Source organism: Mya arenaria, chromosome 8, assembly GCF_026914265.1.
Source record: "Mya arenaria isolate MELC-2E11 chromosome 8, ASM2691426v1".
Lineage (NCBI taxonomy): Eukaryota > Metazoa > Mollusca > Bivalvia > Myida > Myidae > Mya > Mya arenaria.
The window spans coordinates 7871576-7892434 of NC_069129.1; the positions used below are offsets into that span (position 1 = coordinate 7871576).

General features: G+C 34.1%; 1 protein-coding gene across 1 annotated transcript in view; it reads left to right on the forward strand.

The window, feature by feature from the left end:
* Positions 1–20859, forward strand: part of LOC128242901 (mitogen-activated protein kinase kinase kinase 2-like) — a 75062-nt gene that overhangs the window by 19634 nt on the left and 34569 nt on the right. Inside the window, exons 3-5 of the mRNA XM_052960324.1 lie at positions 4279–6265; positions 17287–17372; positions 18392–18435. Of these exons, the coding sequence (XP_052816284.1) occupies positions 6247–6265; positions 17287–17372; positions 18392–18435 (149 nt within the window). The 5' untranslated portion in view covers positions 4279–6246. The remainder of the gene's footprint in view (positions 1–4278; positions 6266–17286; positions 17373–18391; positions 18436–20859) is intronic.

Genomic DNA, 20859 nt, shown 5'->3' on the forward strand with positions numbered 1-20859 from the left:
ATGTTTCCCTTGATCAAATCTAGACCATTTTGAAAAGTGGGTCACATGGGGTAAAAAACAAGGTCACTAGGTCAAATCTTAGAAAAATCTTTGGAACAAACTAGAGGCAATTATACATGGTCAAATATTCATGAAACTTAATCAAAATGTTTTCTTTGATGAACTCTTGGACGTATATAAAACTGGGTCACATTATGATCGTAAATTAGGTCACTAGGTAAAATTTTGTCAGGAACCATATCATGGTAATGATTGGTCAGATTATGTTTAAATTTGGTCAGGATGTACCCCTTGATGAAATATGGACCGATTGTAAAAGTGGATCACATGGGGTCAAAAACCATGTCACTAGCTCAAATCTTAGAAAAATCTTTGGAACACTTTAGAGGCATTATGTATGGTCTAATATTCATGAAACGTGATCAGAATGTTTTCCTTGATGAACTCTTTGACATGTTCAAAACTGGGTCATGTGTGATAAAAAAAAAAGAAAACTGGGTCACATGTGATAAAAAATTAGGTCACTAGGTCAAATCTTACAAAAATCTATATACAAAACTTTTATTTCAAATAATTCCAAACAAACTCAAACTTATATCCAACGTTCATAACGGTCCATTTCACTGCAGCCATATTACATGTTAATATAGGTATATTCCACCTACTTTTACAAATTTGCTTGTTTTTTTTTTTTAATTGTGAAAATAGTAGGGATGCAAACGAATATTCGATCGAACATTTTATATTCGAATGTCAAAATCGGTATTCGAATATTCGATGTTTTTGTTGAATTAATAAATTAATAAACTTTTTGTCTACAACTGTCATCTTCGATAATTTTGCATTTACTGGCTGTTAGACATTAGTGACATCAAACACATTCCAATTATTTTGGGAACATTTAGATCGGCCTTTATACCAATGTGTTGTCTTCACTGCTAAGCAAGCTTGGCGATATTGTGCAAATCGCCTTGATGATTCAAAGGACATGTGCTAGTTATGTGCTTTAAACTGTGTTCCTTATTTTGCATTGTTAAGAAAAGTGAATGCAGAGGAATTGATATAGTTTGGGTTTTTTTGTTTAAAATATATCGCTTTTTCTTGAGATATATTCTGAAAATAGGGAAATTCAGAGGCTAATTTGTGGAACAATAAGTGTCCGTCATGTATACTTAATACGACAAAGAAGGGTCAAGGGCCCTGGCTATTACATTAGTGAATATTTGTTTACCACAATTCTTAAAGGATCTTTTTGGTATTTGAATATTCGATCGAAAGAATTACCGAATATTCGAATATCAATTTTGCCATTTGTTTGCATCCCTAGAAAATAGTATTCCCAAATTTGTTTGGAACAAATACCAAACAAAAATATTGCAATGAACCCTAAATCATTTTTGTATGGTGTATTCTTAAAGAAACAAACTTCATCACATTCCTTTATCTTCTCTGTCTATATCTGAAGCAATTTCTTTTCTAGGCAAAATTAATACAAAATTCCCATAATAAGTCAAATTTTATCATGCAATTCCCAATCTAAAATTTAGCCCCTTAAGCCCCATTCCCAATATGATGAAAAAAACACATCGCAATATTTGTCCTTACCTTACAAAATACCAACCTGAGTTACCTGAACTATCAGGGTACCCTAATCAAAACCAAAAATCTTTTGGGTAAAAATTTCATTGAATCAGTGATAGCATTTATAAAACTAGATAGTCTCTTGGGACGTAATCACAGTTTAGAGATAATTCATATGTTGTCAAGAGCTCTCATTATATATATTCTCAGCATGATGAAAAATTGAATTATACAAAAATTCAGGAAGAAATTATGTATGATCATTCTGCATGAATCACTCAGATGACGAAACAAATTGTATGGTATGTCAGGACTTTTTCTTGGTAATTTGGGAAGCAGATCTTGCACTTTACATTAGGAAGATTTACTGCTAAAATCATTTAAGATGGAATGAAAATGGTGGGAGTAAAGACTTGTCAAAATTGGAATTCTGCATGATTCTAAGAATAAGACCAGTTTGAATGAGTACATGTATTTAAATATTCACCATCTTAATGTTTTCAACTGCTTTTCATGACACCATGGCACTTCTTTCATCAGCCCCGTATGCAATGAAATAAATTATACCAAAATATAGGATTTTTTTCTGTTGCATCCCATCACATCACATTGTAAAGTATAACACATACACACATGAAACTTCATTTTAAGCGCGTTGGTCGGCACGGGCTGTTCTGCATCTGTCTTACAAGAGTTATAGCCCTTGACTTAGTAAACAATTATCTAAAAAAACACTAAATTGTGTGCTTGTAGCACCAGAAGTATTGCATCTACACTCCTGAAACTTCGTAGGAATGTAAGTCAGAATGGACTTTTGTGTACTTAATGCCATTTCTTTTACTTTGTTTCTGATCTTACAAGAGTAATGGCCCATGATTTAGTGAAAAAATGGTCTGAAAAATGTATATGCCACATGTAGTGCCAAAATTATTATACCTAGCACTCACAAAACTTCATACAAATGTTGGTCAGCATGGGCTGTTGTTCACCTGTCCTTTCTGAACCATTTTAACAGTCTAACAAGAGTTATGGCCCTTGACTGAAAAATATGTTGAATAAATCTTGTGTTAAGCTTGTAGAACATAATTTCACCTATACTCATGAAAAATCATAAGAGATATTGTATGTATGTATGTATTTCTTTAGACCTGTGAAAATGCAAGCACTTATTTCCAACGGGGTCCAGTTTTTTTTTTTTACTGAAGGGACAGCACGCTGAAGAGGGAGTTGTTGGATACAAGGAAGTCCGGGTGCGATACCCTAGCGCTTTTCGAAGAGACCCCTTGGTTCTTTTACGTGCTCGGTGTAAAGCACCGATACAAGGGGTACAACTTTCCTGGGTTTAACCAGTACTGAGTGCTGAGTACTGAGTACACCACTTTTCCAAGCACTACCCTTTAAATGCCGAGCGCCAGGCAAGGGAGCAACTTGTACCAATTTTTAACGTCTTTCGGTATGACGCGGCCAGGGATCGAACCCACGACCTCCCGCTCCGTAGGCGGACGCTTAACCACTGGGCCACGGAGACGGTCTATTATTGGTTATCATGAGGTTGTTGTGCTCCGGCCATTGCTTTTACAGTTCATTTTTTAATTCCAAATCTCGACATTTATCCCTTCCTGTGTCCAGTCAGCTTTCGGAGGTAATAAGTTCATCACAACTGAGATAGCTCTAATTATTCATAATAAAAATAGAAGTTTTATTTTTTTTCGAGAGCAAAACATAATATTATTAGAAGCAGCTGTTGTTTGCAGACAGCTGTACAAAGTTGAGCTGCTAGTACAAGTTGAGTTATTATATAATATAATGAGTGAGGTACTTGAATTAGGAAATCGACTTAATTAAGTTAGGAAATGACTTATGAGATTTTTTAGGGAAAACTGACCCTGACCGATATTTGCAAAATCAAAACAAAAACAAACTTGTGTTATATGTATGAGGTACTGCACCCACAACCTAGCTGTGTAATTAAATTATTAAAGCACTTAGCGGATCAGGGCGAGTGATGATTTCAATAATTCAGGTTGTGGGTGACATGACTGTTTTGTACTTTGTAATGTCAAGGACAACGTTCAATACAACATTCAATAACTAGCTAATACTGTATAAGTGAATAGTGTAATTTACCCACATGCTAGTAATAAAATACTTATGCACCAGTCAATTGTAACACCACCCTCCACCCCAGGTCTGGGGAATAATAATGGGGACTTTGACTTTCGGACAGCTAATTTGGGTAAAATCTCCTCTCTGCTGGGACAAACTGCAGGTAAAATCCCTGCCAAATGCCCGTGCAACCTGGGGACATCCTAGGTAAGGCTCATTCCGCGCTATATTTGGGGCTTAAAAAACCCCACTGCATGGAAAGTAAAAACACGGCCCTTTTCCCCTGCTATCCCGGGTATACCCCAGGACCTGGTGGGGGGGGGGTTACAATTGACTTATTCATTCAGATTAGTCATCTTTTAACCACTCTGATATATGGGAGTAAATTTATTAATGAAAGTCATTATAAAAGAATCACTCTTAAACACTGGGTACATGCATTTCAGGAAATATTTCTTAAACTGTGTGTAAGACAATCCAACTCACAATGCTGACTGTGTAAAAACTGCAAGTCAGGTGAATTTACATTTTTTTGGTGAACATTGATTTCATTTGCATTATGTTTAACAATAATTTGTTTTATACTTTCAGAAAACGTTACGCTGCATTTTTCAAGAAGGCCCTACAATCTTGCCTACTGCGGTCAGGCTGATCAGCATTCCCTTGCTGTCCCACCATCAGTGACGTTGGTTAGACAAGCGACTGTGATAAAACAAAGATAAAGCCCTCTCAGTTAACCGAATGTGGTTACCTAAAGTACATTAGGTATCATATGTACGGTAATATGTGAGCCATAGATTAGCATGAAGGAAATGCTGGACTGAAAACAAAAGGGAAAAATACTGGTGTGATTTCAGTGAAAAGAACCAGAAAGAATATACTTTTTTGTTGTCATTGACGAAATAACGAAATAATGTAGCTTTTAATGATGAATTTAAAGAAAACAGCCCAAGTTGAACTGCAGTTATAATATAGTATGCTGATTTCCATGCATAATCAGTTAATTTCTGCGAATCAATGTTATCTTTAAAAGGATTTTGATGCATTGACACTATAAATTGAACAAATTGTTTGTGTTTTTAACAATTGGATGCGTATCTTCTTGTTACCGCAAAATCTTTAAATTACCAAAAACATTGGATTTAACATCATATAAGCTGTATGTTTTCGGATCACTGGTTTTTTCACCGAAAAGAAACTACATTGGTTTTATTTCAACAAGTGTTTTATAAGCTGAACAGTGTGGTTTATATGAATCACTGGTGAAGTGGCTGTATTTGTACAAGTCCGAGAGGGAGAATGTTTTATACCATGTGGTTTGATAGTGATGTAACCGTAGAAGAAAATATACACACTGATTTAGTCTCGTAGACGGAAATTGAGAAGATATCCTGATATCCTTGGAATGAAAAACATGGATGTTGAGATTATTTTTCATTTGATAAAGTTTTAAGAAATCAGATGTGAAGGAAAATATTTCGCAAGATTCTGTGTTATATTTGTGAAGTGCACGGTGCAAGGAAGTTTATACATGGAAGTTGTTAGTATTTGTTTAGAATGAATCAGTATTGAGGTCGTATGGAGAGTAATAAAACATTGAAAAAATATCAACGTAGAAATATATGGTGTGATAATGTTTAAATGGATAAACCATATAGTGAAGTGATAAAACGCAATAGTTTAGGATGGCGATTAGATGATACTCGACCATATGAAAGTCACTCAACATACCAAAAGTAGAAAAGACTCGCTTCTTTGAAGTCAGCAGGTATTTGCAAACATTGAACTAAACTACATGTAGGAGATATAAACTTTGTGGTCAGGATATAACAGTGTGGTTAAGACGTAACATTTTCAAGGATCTCATTCAGTGAAATAAGCCATAGTGTTGACAACCATCTAATAGCTTGACCAAGCCTTTTAAAAGGAGAATCCTACAAAATCTGTGATATTTTGGATGAAAATTAATATGACAGAGGCAGTGAAAAAATCTTGAGTCACTGAGGATTTAAGTGAAATTGCGTGGTGAAGTTCAAATTTTGGATGCTCTTTTGAAGATATGTTAAGAGGTGATAAAATTACAACGGAGAAAAAATATGGAGAAAAAGAGTTATTTATTCCTTGGTGACATTGGATAGATGAAAATATATATGGATTAAAATCATGGTTATCCATGAAATTTAGCATGAATGTGTTAATGAAGATTGATTTATTCGTTGAACGTGTAATTTACTGTTGTTTTCAAGTTATTTTTCAATGATGCGGTTTTTGTGGTAACATATTGAATTAAAACGCAATTTTTGCTTGAACTAATTTTCTAGCCACTCAGTGTTGATAATCAAATTATGGTTTTATCTGGAAATCATGTAAAGTGTTCTTATTGTGTCCATTCACATCTGGATTTCTTAGATCAGTGTGCAGTGTCCAGTCCCAGAAAAGAAGTGCTAATTTTTTATCAGGATTGTTAAAGGAAGGCTTCGTGATTCCTCTGGATATAAGTCAAAGACCTCTGTACATAGGCATCACTAAATCAAAGACGGATCATTGCGCAATATCAAAATGGCTGGACAGGAATCAGGTAAGCTTTTAAGATTTATTTAGTAGTTTTATGTTCTAAATATTAAAAACAAAGAGATCTATCAGTTTCAACATTCAATTCCACCTTATAGTATTACTTTTTGGTTTTCATCCCTCAAAATGCACATAGTGTTCAAGAGCGGGTTTAGATGATCGATTAATATTGAAAATTGATTGGTTAGACCTAAAATCTGGGACAAGCGATTGTTTTTTGTCATATCGATCATCAATTGAACTGGTGTATTTTTTTTGCCTCTTGTTATTTAAGATCAGGTAATTTTGGCCAATGCTCTCCTTTGAGTCCATTTATACATTCAGAAGTGTTCAGTGGATATTATAAACAAAATGGCCGAAAACAACAACAACACTAAATAACTTTCAAACGTACACTACCATAAGCAAAGTTTACGAGTTATTGTACAACAATTACACTACAATTAAGGTACTTGTCAAAAACGGATTGATGATTGGTTACTTGAGTGGAACCGATCATCGATTGTCAAACTGGAACCGATTCTCAACACAAGTGGTCAGGCTTCTGCCTCTACCAATGAGATCGCCTGACATATTTACATTCAATCATATAGAACAGCTCTGACAAACAGAAATCCATAAAGCAGATTACAACCGCCAAATTTCCACTTAGTAATGAAACAAGTTAAATGTCAAATTTCTATTTAGTCATTTATTTGTTTTATTCAGGCTAGTGTAGACGGCATTCAAAGTGTATTTTGCGCTGAACACTAAGAAAGTTGTATTTGTGGTTTACTAAACGATCAGTTGGCAAAGGGCTAAGTTCCTGGCAAATTGCTGACGAATTGTTTGGAAAACCAAAAATAACGAAACACTATTACATTGTAAATTGGTTTATTTTATATTTTGTATTTTTTTCTCTCACATTTGTCTGCTGACAACAATTGATTTATGTATGAAAAAGTTGTTCAATCTAGCAGTGCAGTGCATACAAAAATATAAAGGCTTTAAAAATGGAGTCTTCAAAATGAATGAATTCCATTTCAACAATCTCTGCAAGCAAAAAAAAAAAAATGCATGGCCTTATGATTGTACATTAGTGGCAGGTTAAAATTAAGCACAATCATGTATACATGTTTAATTTAAAAAGTAGGAACAAAAACAATGCCCTAGAAATCCTTGAATGCATGCTGCTATGAATTAAAAGGAACACACTGAATCTGCACATAACACTGATAAAATCATGAGTGAGAATTGTAAGCAGATGTCCCAAGATTTAACAACTAAAAGAAATATATATTAACTTCTAAGCAACAAAGTTTTAAGGCAAATAATAACGCTCTTAAAATGCTTCAAACTCAGGAGTTAAAAGAGAAGCCCTTCTGTGACCCCAAACAAGGTATCTGCCATGAACCAACCAAGGGGCCTATAACGTAAAAAGGCCCTATGGACCCCCAACCCCCCAAGCTTAAATTTAAAGGGACCTAATATTTCAGCCATTAATTCCCATCCCTTTTAAGTGTTTCATCTTCACTTAATCCATTGCAAGATACATTTATTTTACGAACAGTTCCACTTTACTGCCGAAATGGAACAAAATTAAAGTGTTAAACAGTTCAACTAATAATGTCTTTTGTGTGTTTTTTTGCAAAGAATTAATAGTCCATTTGATACTAAATAACTAGTTTTCAAAAAATGAAAATTCCTGTTTAATGATACGTTTCTGTACAAATAATCTTTTAAATGACACAATTTTGTACACTGGTTGTTTAATTGTAAATTACTCATTGGCCCGGACCATCTGATACTCAGTGTAGAACCGGAGTCACAGTGAATTTGAATCATTAAGTGACAAAATATTTAGAGTGTTCTCTAAATTATATACGCAGTGATTTGAGAATAGATGATCAATTTAGGAAGGGCTTTAATGGTACTCTTTCAATGAGCCTAAAATCATATTTCATATACCCTGAAACATAATTCAGAACTAATTCAACACTAAATAAGAAATGCATATTGCAACAAGATAATAGATTGGGGCCATGTATAAGAGCGAATGCACAGTGGTTTGAAGATAGGTGATCGATTTAGGGCCTTTATGGTAGTCTTGCAATGAGCCTAAAATCATATTTTATATACCCTGACACATAATTCAGAACTAGAAATGCATGTTGCATCAAATTTATAGATTGGGGCTGTGTATTAAAGAGCGAATGCACTGTGGTTTAAGGATAGGTGATCGATTTAGGGCTTTAATGGTACTCTTGCAATGAGCCTAAAATCATATTTTATATACCCCTGACACATAATTCAGAACTAGAAATGCATGTTGCATCAAGTTATAGATTGGGGCTGTGTATAAGAGTGAATGCACAGTGGTTTAAGGATAGGAGATCGATTTAGGGCCTTTATGGTACTCTTGCAATGAGTCTAAAATCATATTTTATGTACTCTGACAGTAACTCATTTATCCAAAACGTGCTGTGGCTAGGCTTTTTTTCATTTTTTTTTTTATTGGGCTTCTTGGAAGAACTTGATTGTCATCATTGGGGAACGGCCTGGAAGAAATCTTCAGTATAAAGGTTGAAAGGATTTTAAACTACATATAAAAAAACACTCTAATTTAAAAAGAAATAAATATAATAAACCAATTTAAAAAATAAATAAATATAATAAACCGCTTTTTAAAATAAATAAATATAATAACCAATTTAAAAAAATAATAAATATAATTAACCAACATTCACTGGAAACAGTACAGTGAGCACCTGCTTCGTCAGGTAGGACAACACAAAGCGGAACTTGTTTTATTAAGGCCTCGACCCTTGATCACATAAAAAATTTGTAACAAATAATTTGCTTGGTCATATTGAGTTATTGACGTTTTGAATGTGGGATGATAATTGTTATATTAGCAATTTACATAAGTATCTTAGTATGGTTTAAAATATCTGTCATTCACATGTACATGTTTAGTTTTTTTAAACAAATGGATTGCATTTTAGTTGTGGTTTTATCATCCTTGATATAGATCGATAAAAAATTGCTCATAAACTTACAAATGGGTTCCATAATAATACCATATTGTACTTTTTAAAACTAGATGTTCCGAATGTGGGGCTCAAACAACTGACGACACGGTTTATGAGCGAAATTTAGGGCTTTAAACTAAGTTATCTTTTCAGCTAATGTTAATCTTATTGTAATACTAATATATGGTTTATAATTAAACTTCAAGGGTTCAAAAGAAACATGATTAACTTTGATGTTTACAACAATTGTGGTCAGTCTGGTGGCATTGTTTACTTTGTTGCCCAAACCTCCAACCACTGTGACCACAATGACCTGTTTGTTAGGTCATATATATATTGTATTAAAAAAAAACAATGTACAAGGGAACATACCATTTTTAGCTTGTCTAGTTTTTAAAGAGAGATTTCTACATAAAACTTTACGCATGTTTAATTTTAATTATTGACAGCATGCTCATTAATACATAGTAAGGGCCTAATATTAAAGAGTTATTGTCAAGTTTGAAAAGCCCATTAATTGTTGAAAAAAGTTCAGGGAATTTCACTTTGACTTATAAATATGGTCATAACATTTACCTGTTTGGGATAATTTCCATGAAATTTTGTATTATTATTACCAGATACAATGAGTAAATGTTTAGGAAGGGGCATAACTCTTGCATTTAATAATTGTTGGGTTATGTCCCTTATTTGATTAACCCAAAAAAAAACAGACGTGCGTTTTCATTCGTTCCAAATGCTCTTGTGTCTCCTTGAACGCAGACATACTACGATAATCCACCGTTTTTGTGGCCCTTCATCATTCTATTCATCAAACACATTATAAAAAATAAAGATGTATTTCTTCTCAAAGAAATAAAAAGATAAAGATACCTTTTACATCATGAGGCTAGACATCTAGACTTTTTATCAAATAAGGAATGTTATAGCAAACTTTTCATGACAAATTACGCACTTTATTACGAAGCTAATAAACGTCGTATAAATTAATGATCTTGTTCAGTTTTACTTGCATGTCAGTCATAAAAGTTGGACTGTAAAAATCATCTTGATCTTTACCTGCACTCCCACACTATCGCTTCAAACCTGGTTACGTAATTGGTTGCCTGTCACAGGTAAATATTGTAATGTCACCATGTTTTGTGGAGGCATTTTGTCCATTGTGATAAATAGTAGTAGACGGTTTGTAATGAAAAAAAACACAACTTGTATTAACAAAATGAAAAAAATATCTTAAACAACTTGAGATAAAGTAATTACGGAACGAACAAATTATTTACTCGGATTTAACTTCTTTGCGTATCAAAGGCATTCATAAAATACATTGGTTGCTAGCTAACAATTATAACATTTTTAAATAAATTCATTTGGAAAATGCTGTCAATTTGTAAGATTAGGTTTGATATCTGTACAGATAAAATAATTATAATTCATATTATTGAACCACTGTTAGGCACATATGGTTAATTTACTTCTGCTTCTGCACAAAATTCTGTTTTAAGTGATGGTTATATTTAAGAAACTGCACCTTCTGAGTAACGCAAAATTGCAAGGGTTAAGTGGCTAAAGAAATTGTTTGTACCATCTTTTTAAGAAAAACGTTTAAAGGGACTAGACACTGGATGATCCTAAATTCGGCAAATACCGTATTTCCTCAAAACAAGCCTAGAATTGTCAATACGCATGAGGCCGATAATACATCAGCTAAGTTTAGCGGTTCAAAAATAGCACATAATTGATGTTTCCCAGTTTATTGTGTGTATATTTAGCTTGTGAAGGTCATGTGATTAGAACAGATTTGAAAAATGGCGTTTACAATGTTATTATCTTTACCAAAGTTCTGAGCACAATCGCCCTGGTTTATAGTATTATATTATAAATGTTATGTGTTTCCTCTTTGTTAGGCCATTATAACTGTTTTTCTTTTTTTTCAGCGTCTACCTTAATTCGCAAAACCTATCTACCTATTGGAAAAATAAAGATAAACAGTCATTTTGACCCCCCCCCCCCCACACACACACACCCCTGCACCCCCAACAAGACAAAATTTCACTCAGTTGATAAGACAATGTACTATGTCAGATGTTTTAATGAAGTAGACATCATACGTTTGATTGCCATGAGGACTCTCCTCACATTAAAACCTATAAGTACATGCGTTAAATGGTACCCTTACAATAGTAAAGTTATGGTAAAAAAGTAAAATTTTGTGATATCATCAGTTGATCACTTAATCGATGCTTAATTTTTTTTCATTTCATTGGTATATAGAGGTTTATAGAAAATCTGAATAATCTTATCGACATAGGGTTTGAACACTGGATCGTTTGTAAACATCTTTCAAACCACATGGGAAACTGAAGATGTTTTTTTTTATTTCTTACAGACCACAAAACTTAGGCCTAAAAAATAAATAAACTTGGCCGATTACCCGACCCTACGTTTTTAAAGTCAGTTGGAAAAAAATAAATGAAAAATGATTTACTTTTTATTTTTATTTGTGTGTGTTTTTCAATATGTAGTTTTAAACCCTGAAAGCTTAAATACAGAAAATGACTTACACCATTCTCAAATAATGACAACTAATCAATTATGGTCTTATATAAAGCCTAATAAATAAATAAAAAAGCCTACCTACTCTACCTGATTTTGGAAATGATGTAACCCTAACCAAACTTATTTTTTCAATTGCCTAATGCACCAGTTAATTTATGTAACCACGGCCCCCCAGGTCTGTAGGTATACTGGGGATAGCCGGGATGGGTCATCTTTTTACCTTTAAGGCGGCCCGCAGAGCCAGGTGAACGCGTTGGTCTTCACGCCAAAATTAGCGGGGAATATTTGGACCTTACCTAGGGTCCATGGGGTGCAGGGGAATTTGGCGGAGATTTTACCAGCAGTTCGTCGCTGCAGGGTGGGGATTTTACCCGGGCTTGGCTGGACCAAAAGTCAATGTCCTTGCTATTCCCCGGACTTGGGGGTGGGGTGGGGGCTGTGGTTACAATTGACTGGTTTCTTAATGCGCACAGTCAGATGCTTAACAAAATGGCATGGCCTTATTTGTCTTACAATTTGAGGGCTTAGGGCGAGACTTTTGTAACAGCTTCTTATTCTATATGGAGGTACAACTTTCTTGCACTTAACCCTCTAATTATGGGAGTAATCCTTAAAATGAAAAGTTACATAGGTTTTCCATGTCATATTTGAAATGGATGAATTTGATTGCAAAATGTGTAGGAGTCAAAATATTATCTTGTAGTGAAAACAAACAAGGACAGTTTTGATGTTTGTTCAAGTTTTGTAAAACTTCACAGAAATTATGACTGCATAAAAACTTTGATTTGAGTGGCGAAACCTTTGAGTGGGCAGTATTAATTTTGAATAAATTCATTGAAAAAGTGTTAGATGCAAAAAACTATTGGTTATATTATAGCTACTCAGTAATAAAGATGGGCAGGCTCACTCAACCTACATTTCTCAAAAGATTTATCCACAGAAATGATTTAAATTTAATTGAATCTGCTATCTTGCCAGAAATGTGTCATAAATCAAAATTTATCATCAACTACGAAGACCAGACTCTAGTGTTTGGGGAAATCTTTAAAACCAGGTATATATTTTTTTTCTCATCAGATATATTCTATAGTTTCTGAAATATGAACCGGTATTATTAATAATCTTGACATGCTATGAGCCCTTATAGAATTTTTTTCTTGTGCTAGAATATGATATTTAAGGTCACCATGTTCCAAAAAGATAGGGCCAAAAAAAATTGTTTGGTATTCAGTGTTCTCAATAAGAACCGGCTGCCGGCCAAAATGGACGGTTCAAATGGCAATAGGGCCGGTTCAGATTTGGAAAACTGAATGAATTTTCAGTAGAATAAGTAGAAGCTGGTCGGTTACTTCACTATTTGAGACGGTTTAACCGAAACTTATTGAGAACCCTAGGTATTAGGGTTACATCCTTTAAAAAAAACAGGTAGGATAGGTAGGCAGAAGAAAAAACAATGTTTGTTTCTGTTTTCCCGGCTTACTTGCGGGAAACCTTGCACCTGATCTTAAATTTTGTTTGCCAGCAGACATTTTTTTGTGACAGTTTTTTTTTTCTTTTAACCTTATGGGATATATTTCCCTATGTTTCTTGCACTGAAAAGATGTGAAAATACCCTGGCAAAACAGCAATAAATTTCTGTGTCAAAATGATATTAGAATGTAACTAAACTTTTAAAAATATTTTTTTTTTTTTTTTTATATATATAATATAATGTATTATACTTTTGGGCAGTCAGAGCAATTCGGAAATTTTTTTTCCCACCTTAAATACATTACCAGGTGACTTTTTTGAATTAATTTATTATAACACTATTAGTTCAGGTCACTGTTACGGTCTCAGACACTTTGTATGTAAATAAGTTATAATAAATAGTATACAATAATGGCACATTAATCATTCATCTCACTGTAGTGAGTAACTCTAGGCCTGAACTTTTTCATTCATGCAAGGTCTACAAAAGTGACTCAGATGTCATGTTCATATTAATGAAACACTTCCCATTTAAAACAATACAGTCTGGTAGTGAGATAATACTTAGCTCTCCCTAAAAAAAGGGTTTGTTTCTGGTTACGGCCTAACAAAAAATATTATAGCTCTCCTTATGATTTATGGCCTAATAAAGGGATTGTTTCTGGATACGGCCTGAACAAAATATAGGTCGGCAGTAGGTGGGATTTTTCTTTTTTAGCATGGCTCAAACAATACCTTTAAATTATACTAATTCTTCTAATAATTTCATATCAGATTTTCATTTATTTTTTACTAATAGACTGCATATCCCTTTTTGGACCCTTTTTACTAATTTTTACTCTTTTGTTTTTACTGTTTAAATTGTTAAAAAATAGAACAATTAGTTGGCCTGAAACCAAACCTTAATAACGGAATAGTTTAATTTCTTCCTCCTACATATTCAACAACAATTCATTTCTAAGGGGTTGTGGGGGAGTAATATAAAAAAATTGGAAAAAACCCACATGAAAATAGCACTTTACCACTTGATGAATACATGTTTTACAGCAGCTGAAGAACTTGTGGAAAAGCAATATTAACAATATTCAGGGGTGTTTAAGAAGAATCTGGAAAAATGCTTAAAGATGCACTTTTACTCCCAAATAAGATTTAACACATTTAATTTAATTGTTATAATATACCAAGAAGGATGAACAAATGTCGAAAACAATGATGCTTATGAAGGACACCAAGTTTAATTTGTTAATAAGGTGCAGAAAACATGGTATTTCTACCTTATGAAACATTCTTGTTTCAATAAGTGCCTCATTTACACACTTCTCATAAATTTCCTGCCATTCAATTGTTCATTCAGGCCAAAAAATAGTTTGTTTCCGGATACACTACTGACCCCATAACACCAATAAGTCATTTCCAAAAATGTTCATCAGTAAATATGGCATTCGCTAGATTGTTTTTAAACAACAATTAAGCAGTGGATACATGCTACATGTTCCATTTAATATAAGACAACAAAAATAGCCTCAGATAGTAATTTAAGATGCCTCATTAAAAATTACTAACTAAATAAAATAAAATAAAAAAAACACACTACCAAATCTGTTTGGGTATGTAATCAGAAACAAACCTTTTTATCCCCCGCCTATGAAATAGGGAGGGGGATATTGAAATGGCGTTGTCTGTCCGTCCTTCCGTCCGTCTTTCGTTCCGTCCGTCCTTCCTTCCGTCCGTCCGTCCGTCCATCCGTCCGTCCGTCACCTGCGTTTTCTCAGTAACTAGCCGGTATAATTTCATGAAACTTAAAATAAAGATGAAACACTATACTGGAGTGATGCCCGTCCAAAAACAAATTTGATTGGTCAATTGTCCTTGGAGTTATTGCCCTTGATTTTTTGAAAATGCACATTCACAGCCATTTCTCAGTCACAAGCTGGCAGAATTTCATGAAACCTAAAATAAATATGAATTACTATACTGGGATGATGCCTGTTCATTTTTTTTTTTGGATTGGTTAATTGTACTTGGAGTTATTGCCCTTGATTTTTTGAAAAACTCATTTACAGCCATTTCTCAGTAACTAGTTGGTTAAAATTCTTGAAACTTGAAATAAACATGAACCAACATACTGCGATGATGCCTGTTTATTTATATTTTGGATTGTGTAATTTCTATATGAGTTATTTGCCCTTGATTTATTAAAAGATCCATGTTTGCAGCCTTTTCTATGCAACTAGCTGGTAGAATTTCATGACACTTGGAATAAATAAGAACCAACATACTGTGATGATGCCTGTCTATTTTTCTTTTGGATTGGTCAATTTTCCTTAGAGTTATTGCCCTTGATTTATTAAAAAATCATTGTTTGCAGCCGTTTCTCAGTAAAACCAATGTGCTTATCTTATTCTTACTGAGATTTTTTTTAACCTTCAAGCACAAACAAGCCATCAAGCACAAACAAGCCATCGTTGGCGGGGGATATCTTTTCACTGAAAATGCTTGTTTTATTGAGGCCTTAATAAAAAATAATTTTGAGTTTTCTACAGCTTTTTATTGATGTACTTTTTGCCATAAGAGTCTATGGTTTCATAGTTATTATTTGAACAGATGTGGCAAAGGTACAGGGCAAGTGTTTTCTACATTAAGATGAAGGTAACATGTTCTCTCCATGTTTACAACACAGACAGGTTGTCTAGAGACTAAATCATATAATGAATTTTGACCGATTTTCGGAAAGATATTTTGCTAATTTCTGCAATATAATTTAATTAGAATTTTATTTGTTGTTTAATGCATGTTTAAGTAAATTTGGCTGTGAAAAATCTGTTCAAATTACTCAGAAATGCAGTGAGGTGACTGTTCTGAACTAATAGTATTCATGAGAATTGTTCAAGTTATCTTGGAACAGTAAGTCAAGGCACCTTAAAGTTTTTCATTTTACCTTAATAACATGTACCTTATTATTGTAAAGCTCCAATTATGGCGTTTTGGGACCATCAAAATTTTAGATTTTTTAAGGCAAAAGAAAACAAAACCTATTTGTTTAGGGCAACTCTGCCATACCTGGTAAAACAGGTCCGCTGTAAAGCTCCAAACTATGTTGTTTTTGGGGCATCAAAATTTTAGTACTTATAAGACAAAAAAAACCCAAAAAACCTGTGTTTAGGGCAGCTCTGCCATACCTGGCAAAACAGGGCTCAACCATGATTGTTTTTGTTTTTTTACTCAAGATATTTTTTTTCAAATTTCCGATTTTGAGTTGTTATTGACCATAATTTTAATATGTTAATGTGTTAATTTTCACATTACAACCATAAAATGATTAAAAAAACAAAAACATAAAAAATAATTATTTAACACACGATTATAAGCCTGAAATGTCATGGTAAACATGCTGTTTTTAAATGGATTTAAAAAATAATTAGAAAACTGTGTCCCTTCCTAATTACCAGTAAACATCTTTGGGACCACAGCCCTTAACTCAAATTATTTTTTTAAGCCCTAATAACTTAAAATTGTTGGTATCTAAAAATTGTCTTATGGGAAGGGGCACCTAGCTACCTATTTTCGGGGAAAAAACCCTTGGAATTCACATAATTTATAGGGAGTGAATACTTTTTTTCTGGACAATTTAGGGCTGAATTATGACCCCATTTCCAAGGCCAAAACACATACTTTAAATATTTAAATTTGAATTCCCTAATAATTTTTTGCATGTCTAATTTCCCCAAAATGAAAAAAAAAATGGAACAAACAATATTTTGGTGTGGATAAATTGGTGTATTCTCGAATTTATAAGAAACAAACAAATATCAGACTCACTGTAATTTTTTCTTGTCTATAGTATTCTCGTTCATTTTAAGGCAAGATTTTAGACAAATGACCAATTTTTTCCCAATAAGAAATGTACCGACCTGGTTCCAATGTGATGGGAAAAACAAACTTATATTTATTCATAATTTGTATACTAAAATGCAATGTCGGTGTATTTCAGCGGAAGATGTCATTCAGGAGATTGCAAGGGGTTTGCGGCGGGGTTTGGAGATGGGAAATCGCGCTGTACAACACAATATCGCCAAGGTAACACACTATAAACTCAACTGCAAATCATTAAACTTAAGATTGTCCGTTTTCGAAAAAAGAAGTCAAAGTCTCATGATTGATAGAGTCTTGGTGATGCAGCATTATCATAGAGCCAAAACTTTTTACCATCGCCATAACACAAAAAAATGTCTTAGAATTATTCACATGAAACTTTTATTTTTCTTAGATGACTGTTACAGCGTTCAATATTTGTTAATGCTCTTTCTAATTGTATAAGGGGCTGACAGTATACATGTGTTTCTAGACGAACCACAAACACGATCGTAACAGTTCTCCTTTTTTACGTGTGAAAGTCTTACATTGAATGTTCAGTAGATATGAATAAGCACTGTTCCCGGACAGTACCAGACCGATACACATATACATTTTTATTTTAGTCAATATGAGTGCTCTAAGTTTCAATTGCAATGGTTGCAGGGGGTGTTACTTATTTGTACTCCGTTGTCATGTACAACTTCCAATAAATAGTATGTGGTGTAAATGATCAGCATTATAATTAATGTGCACAGTAGTTATAGAATGGTTACACTCGTTCTACTTTTTACAGTCCTGAGCTGAGAGTTAAACAATGTGTAGATGAAAACAAGGAAATTCTTTATAATAAGATACAAGAATGTTTTTAGTTGTTTGATGTTTCGATCATGCTGTTTTATAAGTGTTCTTTGCAGTATCACTATTTTTATCAAATATCCAGTTAATTACTTATCAGCATTACAATCACCGATAAGTGAAAGTGGGGCTAAAAGAACCAAATCCTTCTTAAGTGAAACCTTAAGCCATGAAAGGCAGGGTATATAGTTTGGTTCACATAATAAGGTTTTGCTAATGACTGATTTGGTTGATAAAATTCAAAGTATTACTTTCCCAACGTAATTTTGGTAATTTTCGCAAATTAGCAAAGATTTACTGCTGTTTAAAAATGTTGACTACTCCTGATGTGAGAAGTGTTGTGATTTAACGATTATAAAATGGTAATTTTGTTTTTCTTCTTTCAGAAGCAGACATTACGAATCAAATTTGAGTACAATGGAGAAAGAAGGTACTTATTTAAAGTTTTAAAACATAATTTATCTTTTGAAATACTCATCCATCACAGTTTTGAACGCTCATACTATGCCAGTGTTCAATATGCTGACTTTTAAATGTGGTGACCTTGAACACAATAAGCTTGTCCGCTTGATAACAAGAATAACAAGAGTGGAGTCCTCAAACTTGGTAGGGAGGTAGGTCATGAGGTGCAGCTGACCCCTATTGTTATTGAGGTCATTAGGCTAAAGGTCACAGTTTCTGTGGCATTTGGAATGAAAAGCTTGTCTGATTGGTAACTGGAGTATGCTTGGTCCTATGGTCCTCTAACTTGGTTTGGGGGGGGGGGGGGGTTATGACAAGCAGATGAAACCTAGTGTTATTGAAGTCACTAGGTTAAAGGTCATGGTCGTGGTGACCTTGAACACAAAAGCTTGTCTAATTGATAACTGAAGTAGGCTTGGTCCTGAAATTTGGTAAGGAGGTTGGATATGATCAGCAGATGACCCCTATTGATTTTGAGGTCGGCAGATCAAAATTCAGAGACACTGTGACCTTGAACTTAACAATCTTGTATCAATATTAAGAGAACCTGAGTATGGTCCTCAAACAGGTTAGAGAGGTTGGTCATGACCTTAAATTGGCCTACAGACATTTCATGCAAAATAACAAATTGGCTGCCATAAGGGGGACATATAATTTTTACAAACAGCTTTTATGCACTAATACTTGCTATCCATCTTACACGGCCCAATTAATCAGGGGCATTTGATGTGACTAATTGACAACTCTTGTTTATTCTATTTTTTTTGGCATTTTCTGAAAAATTGGTGTGTTTTATCCATCAAATGAACATCATTGTGATGAAGCCTGATATTCATTTAGAAATTGGCAAATGACAGATATTTTCCTACCATTTTTTTCTAGTTCCTGATTCAATAAATCTGTTTCATAGATGTCTCATTAGAAAGCCCATCTTGTAAAGTAACAGTGTGCACTATGTCTGTCAGGCTGCACATGTGGGCTATGTAAACACTGGTTCCGGCAAGAAAAAAAGTATATCAGGCAAGTTCTCTTGCGGTTGTATCTCTAGAAATAAGTTGGTTATCATGCGTATCTATTTATAAATATTCTTACTTCCTTAAATAAACCATGCAGTGACAAGACAGGCTTCATGACTGTTAATTGAACTCTTAATTAGCAAATCATGTTCTCAGGCATAAAACTGCATGCATAGCACGCACATTCATGCAATTTATGCACCACACTTTTTTTAAATTTATGTCTTGGAATGAACCAATTTTTGCGTAAATATCTGGAAACCAGTGATATAATACTGGTGACAAAATATCAGCTTGAATTTTTTAACATATATGTTCGAAATAGAAGTATTTTGGCTAATAGCGTTATTTAAACGCTTTCAGAAAATGAGATTTTCAGCATAAAACATCAATTTTTGACAGTAAATATGTAAAACTGTGATCTGATTTTATATTACTCCAAGTTTCTTGGAGACACATCTGTGAGAATGCAGCTTTAATGGTCTTATAGAGGATTTAGATGTCTCTCAGGGATGGTCTCTAATGTTCAACTCCCAAATAGGATGATGATGCTAATTTTTACTGTTATATTTGGAAGACCTAGGATTTCATTCGGTCATATTTTTGTAGTAAACAAAAAATTGTTGGTACATGGCACACCTTTAAAAACGTTATGGTAACCTGGGTTACGGGCCCATTGTATTTGTAATAGTAACTGCACCCACAACCTGAGTTACTTAAACAAGCGTTTAAGCCTGTGTTTATAATTTCATTATGAGATTTGCAAACATGAAATAAAAACAAGTGTTTGGCATCCATCGACAGTTTTCATTTTAGTTTAGTGTTTAGTTTATGCACCAGTCAATTGTAACCACGCCCCCCCCCCAGGACCGGGGGTATATATACCGGGGATGGCCAAGGAAATTGGCTGTGTTTTTACCTTTTAGGTGTCCCTGCAGTGTCGGGTGAATGCGGTGGTTTTGTCTTCGCGCAAAATATAGTAGGGAATGGGCCTTACCTAGGGTCCCTGGGGTGCGGCGGCAATTGGCGGAGATTTTACCATCAGTTTGTCTCCGCAGGGCGGGGATTTTACCCGGGGTTGGCTGGACCGAAAGTCAAAGTCCCCGCTATTCCCCGGACCTGGGGGGGCTGTGGTTACTATTGACTAGTGCATTAAACTTATTAATTTATTAACAACAATTGAGAAACAAGTTAATACAACATCATATTAATCAAACTTGACGACACAACATTACGTGATTGTTTGGTCTTGTGTTGTGGGGGAAATAAAAGAGTAACGGGAGAAAACCTGCTTGTCAGGCTTGGTGACCACAAACCAAACTCACATGCACCTAGGCCTGAAATTGAAGGTGCGCTAACTGGACAACCATTTTCAT